This window comes from Abramis brama (assembly GCF_963993115.1).
Source record: "Abramis brama genome assembly, chromosome: 15".
Taxonomy (NCBI): domain Eukaryota; kingdom Metazoa; phylum Chordata; class Actinopteri; order Cypriniformes; family Leuciscidae; genus Abramis; species Abramis brama.
Window position 1 is genome coordinate 4084842 of NC_139977.1, and position 17812 is coordinate 4102653.

Genomic DNA, 17812 nt, shown 5'->3' on the forward strand with positions numbered 1-17812 from the left:
TGTGGCTATTCTCCTGTCATTAAGCCATCAAAAATAGTTTTATGAGAGATGGTCTTTAATAAGGCCAAAGACATTCAAATTATTTAAAATAATTAGAGCTCGTCTATCATGAACAGTATCTTGGAGTGGTTTATTATTACTTGGTAATGTCGTAAAAAAAAAAAGATGACTCACGTTTTGAACCGGTTCAGTGACCAGAGCTGTTCGAGAGAACCGATTCGTGTAAATGATTCGGCTTTGGAGCACTGGTGTTGGCGCCTCCTGCTGGTGTACATGACACACGACACCCGGCAGGACATGAGGGAGGAGCCCGGCAGAGACAATCAAGTCCAGTGTGCGCCACCACCAACATCAGAAAAGAACAGAATAAAGACATCTGCATCAACCGAGAGCTAATCATGTCTTACCAAGGCAAAAAGAATATCCCAAAGATCACTGTAAGTTGACACATTCATATTCATATTTTTTAAAGCATATTGTGTTTTTTATTTTCACGTTTAAGTAACAAAAGCTGTAGCAGGATTAAATGCCAAGCACCAGTCGAGTCAAAAATGGTTGGGTTAAGCTGATATTGAGATATGTGTTAGATATGTTTAATAAATGTATTTAGGCAGGAATCATATTCAGAGTGCAATAAAGTGACTGACGTTTTAAAATAATTATTCAGGATTAAATGACAGTGTGGTTGTGTATGTAGCCTAATATTACATTGTTGTTTTTTCTTCTGATCCTTTCCGAATATTGTATAAATAAGGAATAATGTTGTTGGGTTGAGCACTGCAGCAAGAAAATCACGCCCATGACTGAGACTACACACACACACACACACACACACACACACACACACACTATAGCACCATACAATACAGCATGATTTAAAGCTGATGTTTTTAAAGGTTGAGTTCGTGTACATGGGTGTTGGTGAGAAACATGTAATGATTTTAATGGTGAAACGCAGTGTCGCGGTTAGTGCAGTGATGTTCTTTGTCTCTGAGATCTTCTGCCTCGTGGTGCTGATGCTGTTCGACTGCGCAGTTCAGAAGCACACAAGCACTGCACGACATTTACCACTTTATTCGGGCTTTATTCTGAAAATATGCCTCTAAGGTGCCGAGAATGTAAAATAAAAGCACTTTAGGAAACGAACAGTGCTGTTAAACATGGTTTCTCGTGTCTGTGGTGTGTGAGAGCTGAGTTGAGGTGTGGTTTTCTGCTGTCAGATGCTCTAGACATCAATAACAGTTGAGCAGTGACCTACCCGAAAAGAGAGATCTATCTGTGCACATTAGCATCAGGCCTGCACAACTGTCTGAACACACAATGCTCTCTGTCTGTTTCCACAGGCAGTCATTTACTTTGACCCACAGTTTGTAGAACAATCTAAAATAGCGCTTACAGAAACCAAATTATGAGGCAATTTAGTGTATCAAATGGTTTAAATGTGCACCTTGTATTTTTCTTTAAAACAAAAAACAAAAAAACGTAGTAGGCTACTCCCAAATGCGAATGAGGTGAATGTTTCTGTCAGCAAAATCAAACGAAGATGAAATTAATGGTGCGTTCAAGTCATCTCGTAAAGATCGTAAATTTACGAGTTCAACGCACATGAACGCCACCACAATGTCGTAAATACGAGTGGGAAGCTCGGGGTTTTCTTTAATCCCCGATCTTTACGAGTCGGGTGTGTCAGTGAACAACATGGCGGAATACCACGAAACCTAAAGGTATTTAGCAGTGATATTGTCAGGATTTTCTATTTACAGCGCAGTAAGCTAATTACCTGCACAAAATATGGTGGCATTATAATATAACAATGTAATATGTAACGATAAAGTTTGCAAATGAATTAAAAACATAAAAAAGCAAAGCACACCTGATGCACATTTCTTTGTTCTTTATTTTCTATAACTAGAGTTTAAGAACCTTGCTGTATTTTTGTGTAATTAATTAAGAGAAAGTAGCCTACACCGCCATCTTACTCCGACGAAAGTGACCTGAACGCGTCATAAACACGACTTCCCACCTCCTAAATACGAACTTTCCAGGAGGACTTGAACGCACCATAATTCCCGATTGATAGTCTCGCCCCGTTTGAGAAGCCGTTTCAATACATCACAAAAGACTATTGCGACTTCCGTTTCATGGTGACTTTAAAGTTGGCATGAAATGGAAGTTGCGAAATAAGAATTGTCGAAGTCAAAATTATTTTATAATGGAATATTGCAGTATTTATTATAAATGATTTATCTGTGCACATCATTATTTTTTTAATTCATGTGCCTCCTAATCTTTAATCAAAATAACTTTACCTCCCTCTTGCAGCAACATCTCTTTTCTTCTCTGATGACGAGTTTACTGGCCCGAGGGCGGGGCAACCGGTCACTCACATGAGATCGACCAATAGCAAACCACAACCATCCAATCATTTCCTAATCTACAAAAATCAAGCCCCGTCCTACATTTATTCTCGTTTGAGTTTGAGAAGCCCTTTCACTCAAAAATGAGTCACAATAGGGAAGAAAATACTATCACAACCACCGTTCATGCTGACTTTTAATATACTATGGAGATATGCGATTACTATATTAATATAGGCTACATACCATATTAAAAGAATACCATATTACTATGGAACATGCCCAAAATAAATAAATAAATAAGAAATAAAGAACATGGTAGAGTTATATTCAAGATGTGATGCTCAGATGGAAACACTTTTTATGTACAGTTCTTCCAAAATTGTACAAAATATTAATATTAATAATCATATTTGTCAACACAAAACAACTAAAGTGTTTTAACATTAAATGTGATATTTAAATGTCAGCCTTTTGTGAAAATGTTGCATGCTATAAAATCTTCGCCTCTATACTATACTATATTTATAGTGTATGTGTGTGTATAAATTACTATATATAGTAATTTAGAGTATAGAGTTGAGCCTGGCCCCGTATATATTACAAAGGATTGGTCAAAGGACAGGGTGGACATGTTGAAGTGTAATAAAGGTTGGTCATGTATCTAGATGAGTAAGTTGCAGTGATTTGACTGCTATTTTGGCAGAAAAGAAGAAACTCTCATGAGCGTATGGTAAATATTTAGGTCACCAGGCAACAAGACTTCAGCTCTGGATGCATTCAGAGAGGTTTTCTTCAATCCCAGCCCGTTATCCCGCACAAGCATGGCTAATGCTCCACGCCTTAATGTCCTTTGGCTCGGCGCTCTCCCTCGCTCCCCAAACGCACATAACAAACGACAGCCCTGTTTGTGTGCACGGCTCAGATTAGACTCTGGCATTTGTTGAACTGTCTGTGCCTTACAGCGAATACACTTTCCACACATTCAGATCTTTGCTTTGTCAGCATCCTGCCGTAATTCTTCAGGTTCTTGTCCAAGAATGATGTTAGATTTCTCTTTGTTGTTGCCTTTCATAGAAAAGACGCATTTGTGAAATATTCCTCGCATTAAAGTGAAGTCTGTCACTGGGTTACTTATGGTTAAGCTTTGATGAATTAATAGTTCAGTGCTGGTTTATGTGGCATTATAAAACGGTTAGTTCCAGTCCTTGATTCTGATTGGTCAAAACACGATAAAACAAGGCTATGACCGCTTCACCCAACGGTTCTGTGTATCACTACACAACACCCTTAGCAACCACTCTTAGCAACGTAAACATATGCTCTCATTGATATTGTTCATTGAAGCATGTAGAGTAGAGTTTTGTAAGAGAGAGATCGAGTGAGCTTGAGTGTATTACCTGCATTTATAGCATTTTCCTTCAGGTCAGTCTTATGTTCATAATAAAAAAATCAGTTTGAATGTCCTCTGCGATATCTTGTCCTTTTAAAGGGGTCATGAACTGGATTATTTTATTATTTTATAATGTTTCCTGGGGTGCTCTTGTAATGTTAGTATGATTTTTACATCAAAAATTGTCATCATTTAGAAATCAAAGGCTTTTATCCTACCCTGATTTTAGCCTCTGATTTGAAAGCTGTTTTAAGGGGCGTGTCTGTGGGAGACTTCAGTGTAAATGCCCACTGCTGTGATTGGCTGCTGTGAGACTTCAGTGTAAACGCCCACTGCTGTGATTGGCTGCTGTGAGACTTCAGTGTAAACGCCCACTGCTGTGATTGGCTGCTGTAAGACTTCAGTGTAAACGCCCACTGCTGTGATTGGCTGCTGTGAGACTTCAGTGTAAAAGCCCACTGCTGTGATTGGCTGCTGTGAGACTTCAGTGTAAACGCCCACTGCTGTGATTGGCTGACATGTTTGCATATGAAATAGCAAGTATTACATGTGCAACTCTCTCAAACACTTTTACTACATTTTTACTATTACAGCTATCGAGATTAACGAATAGTGAAAAGTGTTGATTATAGCATTATATTTAGATCTGTTCCCATCACATGAAAGGTTGCAGTGATGAGCATTGAGCAGATGAAAGACTATTGATTGCGTGAATGAAGAGATCTCATCATTGCAACGCAATTTCTGCACTCATGAATGCTTTCACCAAATAACAGTGCAAATACTTAAATACAGTAAGAGCTTCGTTGTGCAGTGTAACAGTATCATTGATTTCATTAACGAGTTTTGCAAGTGTCCAGATAAACTCGCGCTGTGTGATTGACAGCTTTGGCGATTGGAAAGGGAGCGTTCTTTGATCGCTTTCTGTATATAATTTAATCACAGTTTAAATAACAGATTATTTTCATTCTACTGAGAGAAACGATGTGAAGTTGATCGTTTAGTCACTGGCTTGATTTACTGATTTACCAAATAATCCACAGTGAAATGCACCGAATACAAAAAAATAATGCACTGCTGAGACATTCACATTGCTGAAAAAAAAAAGAAGCATTCCTAAGCATCCTTTGGAAAGTAATGTTATTTATCCTGTGTCGATCTTTTCTCGTTCTCATGTCACTATTCACTAACGAGGCAGTGGGCGGCGCCAGAGACTAGTGTTGTCACGATACCAAAATTATTGTTTCGATACCGATACCAAGTCAAGTATTGCGATTTCGATACTTTTCCTGAAAAGGGAGAAACACTCTCAAATATCATTGCTGTGCTTTATTTTAAAACCGGGACAACATTCTAATTATATAACACACTAATAAATAAACATATGAACAGCAGATATATTAAACATTTGAACAAAATAAATTAGAGCAATGACATTCAAGGTAATTTTTTTTATAAATTTAGCAGCATTATCTCATTTATCATAAGAAACATAAGAGCTTTATCTTGATTCTAAACTTTGAATAAAAATATGAACAGCGATTATATTAAACAATGTTTAATATTGGTAACATATGATAAGCCTCATTAGTGATATATTTGACATGTGGGGAGAGAGTTGTGGAAGGCCTATGCTTCATGTTAAACATAAATATATAGCAGCAAAGACAACGTCGGCAGTGTTGACGGCAAAATAGGCTACAGAATAATTCGTTCTGTATTGACAGGTGCAATATTTGAAAATCGATAATATTTTTTTAAATTACATTTATTGTATTTATGTCAAAACTTTCAAACATCAAAATGTCATTTATTAATATGCATTTGTGTTAAAATGACATAGAAACATCTTTTCCTATTCTATTTTGCCTGGAAACGCTTCCAACACGCTTGCGTGTCTCGTGAAAAATAGGCGTCGGTTCTATTTCTAGCATGCACGCGTTTTCCGCGCGTCTCGAGCTGCGCCCAGACTCGTGTGTCACGCAGGCAGTTAACATGGGAGCCGAAATAAAAACGGACACGACACGCAGCCAGTGTGTCGCCGGCCTTACAAATCTGGAACGCGGTCATTCTTAGAAGTATCGATACTAATAAATTAAGGAATCGTGACATTTTTAATTTCCGGTTTACTTTTGAAGTATCGGTGCACCGTGCAACAGAGCAAGGTAGGCAACGTACCATTATGTCACTCCTCTCGTCATCTTTTTCTACGAGTCGTGGACCACTTGTGCTCGGACATGCAGCCATCTCGCTGTAGTGTTTTGTCACATGACACTGACAGCGGCAGGTTCTTTGCTGCGTGCGTCAGGAAAAAAACACAGACGTCCATAGGGAGGCGTTTTTTTTTTTTTTTTTTAAGTATCGATACTGATCAATTTAGGTATCGTGACGATTTTAATTTCCGAGTATCGCGATGCTTTTGAAGTATCGGTACACCGTGCAACACTACCAGAGACGCGGTGATGTAGACGTGCTTTCGCTGCCCTGTGACGTCATAAGTCTCCACTTTTTAGATCCTGTCGTTTTCTAGCCTTGGTTTCAATAAAAGCTGTTTATGGAATAACAAGGAAGTTTTGAGTTTTTAAACTTACAGGATATTATTTTTAGTGTATAAAGACCTCTTAACTGTCAAAAGATCAAGGAAAAATTTAATTCTCAGTTCATGACCCCTTTAAAAGTTAAGGGGTTTTCCCATGGCCTGACACTCTAGTCATTTGTCAGTTGTGTCTTGCTTCTCTGTGTTCACAACAAGTTTCAGTGCTTTCGATATAAAAGTCTTTGGTTCTGACTGACTCACTCATAAAGACAGTCTTTGTCGACATCTAATGGCACAGTAATGTAACTTCTGTTGCTGTTCACGGTCAGGGACTATTTTTTGCAGGAAGGATTTTAGTGATTTAACTTCATGAAAGTTGCATTGATACATATTTTTTGGCATTAATATTTGTATTGTGTGGTAGGGCTGCAACTAACGATTATTTTGATAATCGATTAATCGGACGATTATTTTTACGATTAATCGGTTTATGTACTTATATTTTAGTTTTGCCCATTTTTCCCCCAAGTAAATTATTAACAAAGGGTCTTTATCATTCAACATACTTTTTAGAGATTTTAACCATTTTGCATTGTCATATCCTCATCAAAAACATACCTGGAGTTGTTTTATTATGTGTTAGTAAGCCTTTGTCGAACTCTTCTGCAATCAAAACACTGACCCATACGTACTCTAGCAAATTTCACAAGGAGATTTCAAATAATGTTTTCACCATGGCAGTCCTTTGGGCTCCTAAAGTAGTTTAACATCCCGAACAAAGCTTATTAATGAATCTTGCAGAACATATTTTCACGAAGAATAAGAATAAAACAGAATACAGTTGCAGCAAATTGCATTTTATTTATTTATTTATTTCCTGTAAACACACAGCTTATACCTGGGAAACAGCTTTATAGCTTATGCTGTGAAATCAATTAGAAAGTTGAAAGTAGCTCAACTTTATGGTAATAAGCTATGACGCGGTTCAGCGGCAAACGCCAGCAACCAATCGGAATATAGACGTCCTTCGCGCTGGCTGATTCCGGAGAAACATACGATGTAAACTTTCGTTCCAACAAAAACATTAGTTCCGAGAAAAAACAATTAATTGCAGTTTAACCACCATAGAGTGAAACAAAGTGTATCATTTGCATGTGTTTTTAAGTCCTGTCAGCTTGACAGGGCATATATAAGAACGAGCAGAGAGAGAGCCCCGGCCGCGCGCGCGCACTCACCCGAGCGCTGTCTTGCTTCTCTCTCCCTCGCGCATATTAATCAAAATCAATTGATACGATGGTGTCGATAAAAAAAACTCTCCAGTGATGAAATGTTTTCTTTGTTGACAAATCTTGTGCGATATCCTAAACTGCCGAATGCTGCTTCGTTCGATTAGTTTTATCTTCCGCTTTTTTCTTTTTCTTTCTCGAGCTCCACTGCCGTCTGCCTTCGCCATCTCGCTGAATGCTGCACACTGCACAGACGCTGTGCGGGAAGCATGTGACATAAAACAAGGCCAGCTATTGGCTATTCGCTACTTCTCCTGCTGTACTGGCTGAGTAAAACCTCCGGTGGCTCATTACTGCCACACTTTGGTCACCGCAGATTTAAAATATGCACGAAATGAGCCGCTTACGGCAAATAAAATGAGCCGCTTACGGCAAATAAAAGTTATTTAGCAACTAATCGATGACTAAATTAGTTGACAACTATTTTAATAATCGATTTTAATCGATTAAATCGATTAGTTGTTTCAGCTCTATTGTGTGGTAACCGTTTCATTAAAAGCAATAAGGTACTCGAGACTAGTGCTGTATCGTGAATAAGTCACTATAATAATAGTTACCTTCAGCCGTGACTTATTCACGATACAGCACTAGCCTCGAGTACCTTATTGCTTAATTTGATCACTATACAGATCTCTGGCCCTGTTCACACCTGGTGTTAAGATGTGTTTTGGTCCATCGGATTACAAGTGGACAACTCTAAATACAGGCGTAAACGGGTCTAAAACGTTTTGAGCTCGTCCACTTTCACCACTTTCCAGAGGGAGTTGAAAACATACCGGATTGCTTTCGTAGTGTAAACGCTCATGTGATCGAATGTGTTCAAACAGCCACTAAAAGACCGTCTTCTCTCCGTCTACTGAATAATGAGCATTATGAGAAGCGCTCTAGCCAGACGGAGTTTAAACTTTATCAGCTGGAGACACAAGTTTGGTTTGAAGAGAAAATGTACCAAGCACAATGTTCTCTCACCATTCCTGATTTCTAACACACACACACTCACAGCGTTCGGCTGGTCTTGTGGCTATAAGGGCAGAAACTAAAGTTGATGCTCTCCGTGTGTGTCTCCAGTCGCGTTCATATGTAAATTGCGTGAGCTTATTCGTCCATTAGATCAAAAGATCTGAAAAAATCCATACATTTATCCGCTCATAGACCCTCCCCTTGAAGAAATCAGGTTGAAAGTGGACAAAAGAGATGTTTTAAAACACCAGGTGTAAACGGGAATGTGTCTCCCTCGTCTACTTGTGATTCGATTGAACAAAACACATCTTAATACCAGCTGTAAAGTAAACAGAGCCTCTGAACAGTGTTAAGGCACCCTTCAACATGATTTGTAGTGCTTTCAAAATTCTTGTTGGTTCTCTGTCATGGTTTCTGGACACAAAATAGTTCCTGTCAAGTTGTCTTTGTCAAAATAATGATCAAACTGTTCCCTGTTTAAGCTTACGTTGTTTTTTGACTCCAGTGACATCCTGTTTATGAACCGATTACTCAGAAAAATGTCACTCTGGGGATTTTGACCCTAAGTTGAAGTGATGGATGGAGCTATGAACAGCACAGCAACCCAGAAAACCTCAAGATGGGACTAAATTATATATAGCAGTGATTTAAGGACTTTAAATTAGCTTGAATAAAGCAAGCTATGGAAGAAATCAATTTTGAAAAGTTTTGATAATGTTAAGTTTTAAAGTCCCTCTTTAGTCAATAATTGTATCCCTTAAAACTCATCTTTGATCACCAAAATGACATATTTAAATGTTTTTTCCTTGAAAATGTCTTCATGCCTTAAAATATCTTTAGTGTAACTCGACACCCTTGCCTCATTTAGTATACGCGGTTCTATGAATATGCAAATGAGCCCCGCCTCCACTCACTCACTCAGCTCAGAGATCCACTGGTTGACGATCACACGTTGATCTGATTGGTTACAAGGTCGTTTGTGACGTCAGAAACACCAGCGATTTCAAAGCGTGTTTTTGAGACTGTCTTTGGTTCACTGCAGTTTTAAGGAGAAAATACTCAGCAATGCTGTCGACTTATGAATTTACACATGGTTTGACTTAAAGCATATTAAAAACACCACATAGACATATAAACAACATTAAAAACTTGATTTTCACCACAGGGAGACATTAAGGCCTTTTCTTTCCATTAGAAATGTAAGTTTACGTCTGTGCCCTTCATCCAGCAGAGACTCTAATGCTGTGATTCATGATTCCCCAGACAGACCAATACACTGATATGAGCTCAATAATCTATGATTTAATGTTGCTTCGGGGTTCCTACTAGATTGATTTGTTCATGCAATATGTCTTTGATTCTTCATGTTCATTTTATTTTATTACATGGACCTCATTGGCATACCCAATTTGTGTGAGAATGTTAAAAACACAGGCATGTCACTAGCCACGTTTCCATTACAGATTTGTACGAAACTTTTGCGATATTTTCCAAAAGTCGATAAAAAACTTTTGCGAAATGACGGCGTTTCCCATTAACCGATGTTATGCGACTAAAACGTAATTTTTTTCTCGCGCGATAAGTCATTCCAAAAATCATGGCGACGGATGCTGGCAGGTTTATGTATATCCCAGCCTACACACTAGCCATTATTATTAATAGAAGGAGACATAGGCGTGTTATCCAAGCATTAATAGCAAGGAAAGCCCCTTATAATTGGGAGCGGCACATATGAGGTGTTTCTGGGAGGTTATAGTGCGCGATTTCACAGAGGAACTGTGGATTCAGATTTTTCAGATGAATAGTTAATAAAGGATAATGAATGAATAGTTTAATAAAGAAATGTCTCGTCTTCTGTCCATACATAATGTGCCATCTTTAAAGAATGAACATGTGAAGAATGACACCAGGTGATCTGTAAATGCAAAAAACCTATTTCATTTCATTTTTGTGAAATATTCCTTTTTCGAATTGCCTGAAAACCACCGCATGCGAGCGTGAAAACCTTTTTGCGATATATGGGAGTTTTTGCGAAATTGACGTGTTTCCATTGGGCATATTTTCAATTCGCAATTTCAATTTGCGCAATTTGAAGGGTAATGGAGGCTTTGAAGGCTACTGACAGAGGTTCTTCGTGGCACAGCTCAAATATCAGAGGAATTTTCAGGGTTTGGAAGCAGAATGGAAAGTGAGGAGTTTCATTTACGTTAATTTTCGTTTCAAGTGTGGAGTAATTTCATGGCGTTTGGAGCAGGCAGCTAATAGTTTAGTGATCATTTGACTATATGAACACGACTGATAATTATATTCATCAGATGTTAAATATTGTCTGCAAAATCTACGTCTGAAAAAGTATTAAATTTTGAAAATGCAAAATATTACGCAAACCTGCAATAATTAAAAATGTTAAATAATACAACTATACTTTATGTATTTAATCTCACTTTTTTAACCAATGTCTTTGCTGCTGACCTTTGGTGATCCAATTCAACCATACCAATAAGCAAAAATTACTTTAGATACTAAAAGTTTCTTTAATCACATTTGGAGGCTGAGTCCGATTTGGGGATAGTAAAGTGTCCATCATATTCACACTTCAGATTATCGCCAGAAGTAGAAGCCAGGTCATCTGAGTTTTTTGCCTGCTCTTTTATGAGTACTGTGAATTGCTTGGTTTTTATCCCTCCAAACCAGTTGAGTGGAAATCCCGTCCTGTAGCTAATTCTTCATTGGTTAAGGTTATGGAGGGTATTAGTGTTTGGTGTAGGCAATCAGCACTGTGATTGACATGACCAATTACATCTTTAGAATCGGCTGCAGGGCGGAGTTTCCTCTGAACTGGATTTGGGATATAGAAGGGAAGTATGCAATTTCAGACGTAGTATGTGCATACTATCCATCCTAAATAGTCTGAGATTAGAATAACTGTGTCCCAAAGCAGTGTATGTTGAAAAGAGTATGCCAAAAGACCCCCGGATGGTCTACTATTTAGACATTTTTGAAGTGTGGATCGGTGCACACTGTAACAACTTATATTACCCACAAACCATTGCACTTTGGAGGAGGACTCGGTTCAGAACTACAAACACGAATAAAAAGTGTTAAAAACTACAAACATGGTGGATGTGTGCAACCAACTGTTAAAAGGGTTCGAGTGAAAACCAACAACATTTAACCCGATAAAAAATATTTCATGTTATGCGTGTTATATTTAATCTGCAACAACAGTGTGAACTTTTATAAAGATATGTCTGGTCATTAACTTTTAAATGCATCATTATGCAAAAATATGAGACCCACGGCTGGCACATCAGCGCGCTGCTATTTTTCTCTCCGATACGGTAGGAAATTTAATTTAATTGAATGTGGAGGATGTTAACTGAGACAAGATGATTGACAGGCTAGTTTATGGTAACAGGATGCGTGAAACTAAGCGAAAAAGCATTTTATGACGTGATAGTATGTCCCGAAGCTTGTCTACTCACTAAGAATGCACTTTTTCTTCACAAAAAGAGTACATACTTTTAGCGCGTAATATAAGTAGGCGAATTGGGACGCAGCAAGAGTGTTGAATGTTCTTCTCTTGCGTCCTATTCTTCTTCAATCCAGAACGGCAGCACAGCGGAAAGGTTTGTTTGAGCGGTGGCCTCTTTTGGTATGAAAAGGCCTTTAAATTTGACAAAAATACATATTTTTTTGTAATTAAAAAAATCAACAAGCAAGCCCAGCCTAGATGAGAAAAAGTAATGTAAAAGTAATGTTACTCATTAGTTTCCATAAGTAACACAGTTTGTTACTTTTTTAGGGAGTAATGAAATATAGTAGCACATTACTTTCCCCAACACTGATCCTCATCCTCTTTCTCTCTCTGTGTTTTATGTTTCCTCAGAGCGAGAGGCTTCTGATTAAAGGTGGTCGTATTGTGAACGATGACCAGTCCTTCTATGCAGACATCTATATGGAGGATGGAGTCATCAAGTAAGCTGCATTCACACACACACACACACACACACACACACACACACACACACACACACACACACACACACACACACACACACACACACACACACACATTGTCTTACTCATACACTGATCAGAAGATCTCAGAGGAGACGCAGTGATAGTGCCGTATACCAGTAGCACAGGGCGCTGTTTTATAACACTACAGTACATATGTGTTAGCTAATAGCTAAAACTTATGATCTCACTGCATATAGTTGTCACTAACGCAAATAAATTAGGATGATGAAAATATCCCAAATTATTTTAAACGCATGTTCCAAGTTTCAAGAAATACAATGTTTGCATTAATGTAATACTTAGCTTTTTGAACTTTTATATCATTTTCAACAAACATTTATATTTAATAAAATGACTGGTGTAAAAAAAATAAAAAATTGTTCCATTTAAGTATTATGAAGTGACTTTCTATCAATTCAGATTTCCTATTTAACTTACTTAAAGGTACATGGGTGATTTTTAGCGGCATCTAGTGGTGAGGTTGTGAATTGCACCCAACAGAAGTTACGGTGGCTGACAGGAAGTGATGTCGTCGTCTGAGACAGCAGAGAGTAGCCAGTTACACAGTGAGGTTTCTTTACAAAGATAAATTAAGAAATTAGGTTTACTTGATTATTTAGTAAAACAATATGTTATTGCGAATATTATTGTTACTTGATCCTCCTAAATATTACACAATGCACCTTTAAAGGGTTAGTTCACCCACATTTTCTATACTATGGAAGTCAATAGGGACCAGAAACTGTTTGGTTACCAACCTTCTTCAAAATATCTTCTTCTGTGTTCAGCAGAAGAAAGAAATTCTTTCAGGTTTAGAACAACTTGGTCAAAATATTGATATTTTTAGTATTCTATTAATTTCCATTACCCAAAATATACAGGGGTCACTTCACATGACAACAAAATGGCTTCCTACCACAATGAATTTTATTTAGCAGACCAAAGATTTTGAGTTATTCGTAGTATTTTAAATGATATCATATTGATAATGTGATTAATTAATTTTTTTTTTTTCAAATATTTTTTTCTACCTATTTTTTCTTATGATCTGAGATGAGTTATTCAACACTAAGCATTAGTCATACTCAGAAATGGTCATCCCTTCATCAATCCAATAACATTTAATTCATAGTGTAATGAAAAAGTTTAGCTAAATAACCATGTTCTGTCAACTTTAAGGCAAATTGGTGACAACTTGATCGTACCAGGAGGGGTGAAGACCGTTGAGGCCAATGGGAAGATGGTGATTCCTGGAGGAATTGACATCCACACCCACTTACAGATGCCCTTCAGGGGCACGACAACCGTGGATGATTTCAGCCAGGGCACCAAGGCCGCTCTTGCTGGAGGAACCACCATGATCGGTAAGATCTGTCATATGCTTAATTACATGCAACTAACCCTAACCCTACCCTAACCCTATAGTAAGTACATGTAGTTGTTAAATATTACTCAGTACTTAAATATATAATTACACTGTAATAATGACACCTTAAAATAAAGTGTTAACCAGAATTCTATATAATATTCAGGATACTGTATACCTAACATGCGGCGTTCAAATGCAGTTGGAGGCTTTTGTTAAGAAATTAGGTGGTTTGAACGTTTAAGCACATTAAAGTAAGACCCCTTTTAATGGACCCAGTAAAGTGCATTAAAGGTCCCGTTCTTCGTGATCCCATGTTTCAAACTTTAGTTAGTTTGTAATGTTGCTGTTAGAGCATAAATAATATCTGTAAAATTATAAAGCTCAAAGTTCAATACCAAGCAAGATATTTTATTTAACAGAAGTCGCCTACATCGAACGGCCCGTTTGGACTACATCCCTCTACTTCCTTCTTTAATGACGTCAGTAGAACAGTTTTTTGACTAACCTCCGGCCACAGGAATGCTCCCTCAACTCTACCGAAATTCGTTTATGTACTTGCGCACTTCTTATAACTTACTGTGTTTACTCAGCTCTTACGGTGATTTTCTGAAGTAAAACTGACGCTTCATCTTTTGTGTGATGTACAATAAACTTTTAATAATTAAACTAATCAGTATATGTTTGATCATCATTCAGACAGCAGACTTGTAGGCTATTAATAAATAATGGATACATACAAGCAGATGACAAATACGTTATAATAACCGTAATTAAACTACTAAACTATACCTGTTCCATCTCTATACAGCACTCTGACTCTGTAGGCATTATTGTCCGACTCGAAATGAACACCGTTACTGAGAGTTTCTGATATTATCATCATTCCGTGAGATGAGATTGTCCTGAGAGACTGAGCGCGAGCTCGTGAAGCTCCGCCCCCTGGGTCGTCCAGCAGCAGCTTATTTGCATTTAAAGGGCACACACTAAAACAGCGCGTTTTTCTGAGCCCCAAAAAATGACAATTTAAACATGCTGTAAAAAATGATCTGTTGGGTATTTTGAGCTGAAACTTCACATACACACTCTGGGGACATCAGAGACTTATTTTACATCTTGTGAAAAGGGGCATAATACGGGACCTTTAAAAGCTGTAGAAGCTCGATGCTTCACAGACATAGGAAAGTATGTGTCTGCGTGTGTGTGTGTGTTAATAATAAACATTGACAACAATAGTAGCCTTCCGGCAGACCACACAAAGCTCTTGTACGGTGAAACTGGAGTTCTGTGGAAAGACAGCAGCTCTTTCTGACCACCGCAGAAGAAAAAGTGACAACAGCTGGTACAGAAGAACGCCTTATTGTATAATAAACCCTGCGTTTAACAGGGAACATTAGCAGTGAGTTAAAGACCAGCTGCACAGATCCCTTTGTTCCCAGAGGAAATGTTTAGTAGATTATACATGTAGATAATAGAGAGACAATGAAGAAGTAGTGAAAACACTGAGAGACTCCTTGCTAAATCTCTTTAGAGTGTGGTTTAGACAGGGTTGCTTTAATATGAGTGAAATTAGCTGTTTATGAGCGCAGTAATAGTATATTTTGTGGTCTGCACTAGAAGACCACAAGAAGCCCTCCTCTAATGCTGACCGAATCCAATGTCATTTTACAGAGAATTTGATGACTAAGGCCAGGAACAGTTTATGCACACTTGCATCCAGTTCTAAACTGCGCATTAACACAGTTTGCAATGCAACAATGCTAATAAGAGGCTAAAATAACCAAATACTAGTACATGTGTTGGTCACACACTCACAGATGCGTTTGTGCGATTGCGTAAAATATGTTCTTGGCCTAATTGTCTGAAAATATGAAACCGTGGACTCCTTCAACTCAAGCCATGACCTGGTAAAAAAGGAATCGTGGGAACTGTTAATTATCCTGTGAGCAATCCACAAGGTTTTTGTTGGTATGCTTAATCAAAACATTTCTGAGTAGATTTTGACAGTAGCACACATTTCAGTAAGCGATTTAACAAAAATATTAGCAGTGGGAAGTTCGGATCATTTGACGGACTCAGATCTTTGAATCTCGTTCATCAGAATGAACAAATCTCGTCATTTCGTTCATTTCGTTCATTTCAGCAGAATGTATTTAAAATGTTACATGTTAATAGCCAAATTCCCCAAACACATCAAATGTTGATCACATTTAGAATAAGAAAAAAATTGCAATGCAAGGAAGAATTATGAGAAACAGAAACGATTCATTCATTTATCTTCATTTATCTTCAGGCCATGCAGTGTGTTAGTTCACCTCACCTCCCGATCCAAGCCGTTCGTTTATCCCGTGACATATCCGCATAAACTGAGCTATGCGGTCTGTAGTACCGGATACAGAACTGATTAGTTCACGTCTCGAGCCTATCGACTTCGGGTTCGAGTCATTCGTTCATCACGTGACAGCCACATAATCTGAGCTATGCAGTCGGTCCCGGATACAGAATTGATTTCTCGGGTTCGACTCGAGTCGTTTTAACTCCATACGTAAGTGACTTAACTGTATGTTGTTATTAGGCTATATATATATATATATATATAGCTTTATCAAAATGATTTTCCCCATCATAGATAAAGTTTAAATTAAAGCATTACCAACTCTTTAGTACCACATTCATATGGAAAAGTACCATGATGACAGGAATTCTAAAAATTGTAACCTGAAAGAAATAAAAAAGCTATAATTTGAGACCAAAAACACACATTGGGCCCTATTTTAACGATCTGAAACGCAAGTATCAAACGTGAAACGCAAGTAACTTTGTGGGCGGATCTCGGGCGCTGTTGCTATTATACCGGCGGGATAAATGACTCTTGCACCCGACGCAAATCTAAAATGTGTTGGTCTGAAGTAGCTTCATTACTCATAGGTGTGGTTTGGGCGTAACGTGAAATAAACCAATCAGAGCGTCATCTCACATTCCCTTTAAAGGGTTAGTTCACCCAAAAATGAAAATTCTGTCAGTAATTACTCACCCCCATGTTGTTCCAACCCTGTAAGACCTTCGTTCATCTTTGGAACATAAATTAAGATATTTTTGATGAAATCTGAGTGCTGGATCACTTCTCCATAGGCTGCTAGGTGACCGAAACTTGCTGGCCCAGAAAAGTTATTAAAGAGATCGTTAATATAGTCCAAGTGACTACAGTGGCTTAATCTTAAGTATATCAAGCGACGAAAATACTTTTTGTGCGCAAAAACAAACAAAAATAACGACTTTATTCCACTATTCATTTCCACTATTCAAAAACTGACTACGCGCTTGTTTATAATACAGTTTGGGAATTATTAACTCATTTATGTGTCCAGCGCTGTCACATCATGTCACGTGACAAAAGAACGATAGACCCGAGAGATGAACTTATCAATTCTCTTTCCGGTACTGACAGCATAGCCCTCTATGGGATTGACGGGAAGAACGAAAGACTCGGACCCGAACCCGAAGACTCGAGAGATGAACTAATCACTTCTGTTTCATAGAACCCATAGGATTGCGCATGCGCGGTCAACACAAAATGAACGAATCACTCTCTGAGACAACTCGGTAGTCCCGAGTCATATTAAAGATTCGTTCAAAATGAATGAATCGTTCATGACCGCCCCATTTTTAAAAAATAAAGGTGTGTGCTTTTAAAAATATAGGGCTGCATCTGAAATCGCATACTTCACTATATAGTAGGCGAAGAACATTATGTGACAAAAGTAGTATTCACAGTACTCATAAAAGAGTAGGAAAAAATGACCTGATGACCTACAGTATTTCTGAAGTGTCTGATTCTGAAGTGTGTATACAGTATGATGGACACTTTATTATCCCATGAGGCCACAGGAG

At 38.0% G+C, this 17812-nt stretch overlaps 1 protein-coding gene across 1 annotated transcript in view; it reads left to right on the forward strand.

Moving 5' to 3' along the window:
- The first annotated feature begins 296 nt into the window (after positions 1-296).
- dpysl3 (dihydropyrimidinase like 3) overlaps positions 297-17812 on the forward strand; it is a 50433-nt gene continuing 32917 nt past the window's right edge. Inside the window, exons 1-3 of the mRNA XM_084137641.1 lie at positions 297-437; positions 12422-12510; positions 13735-13919. Coding sequence (XP_083993767.1) covers positions 399-437; positions 12422-12510; positions 13735-13919 — 313 coding nt within the window. The 5' untranslated portion in view covers positions 297-398. The remainder of the gene's footprint in view (positions 438-12421; positions 12511-13734; positions 13920-17812) is intronic.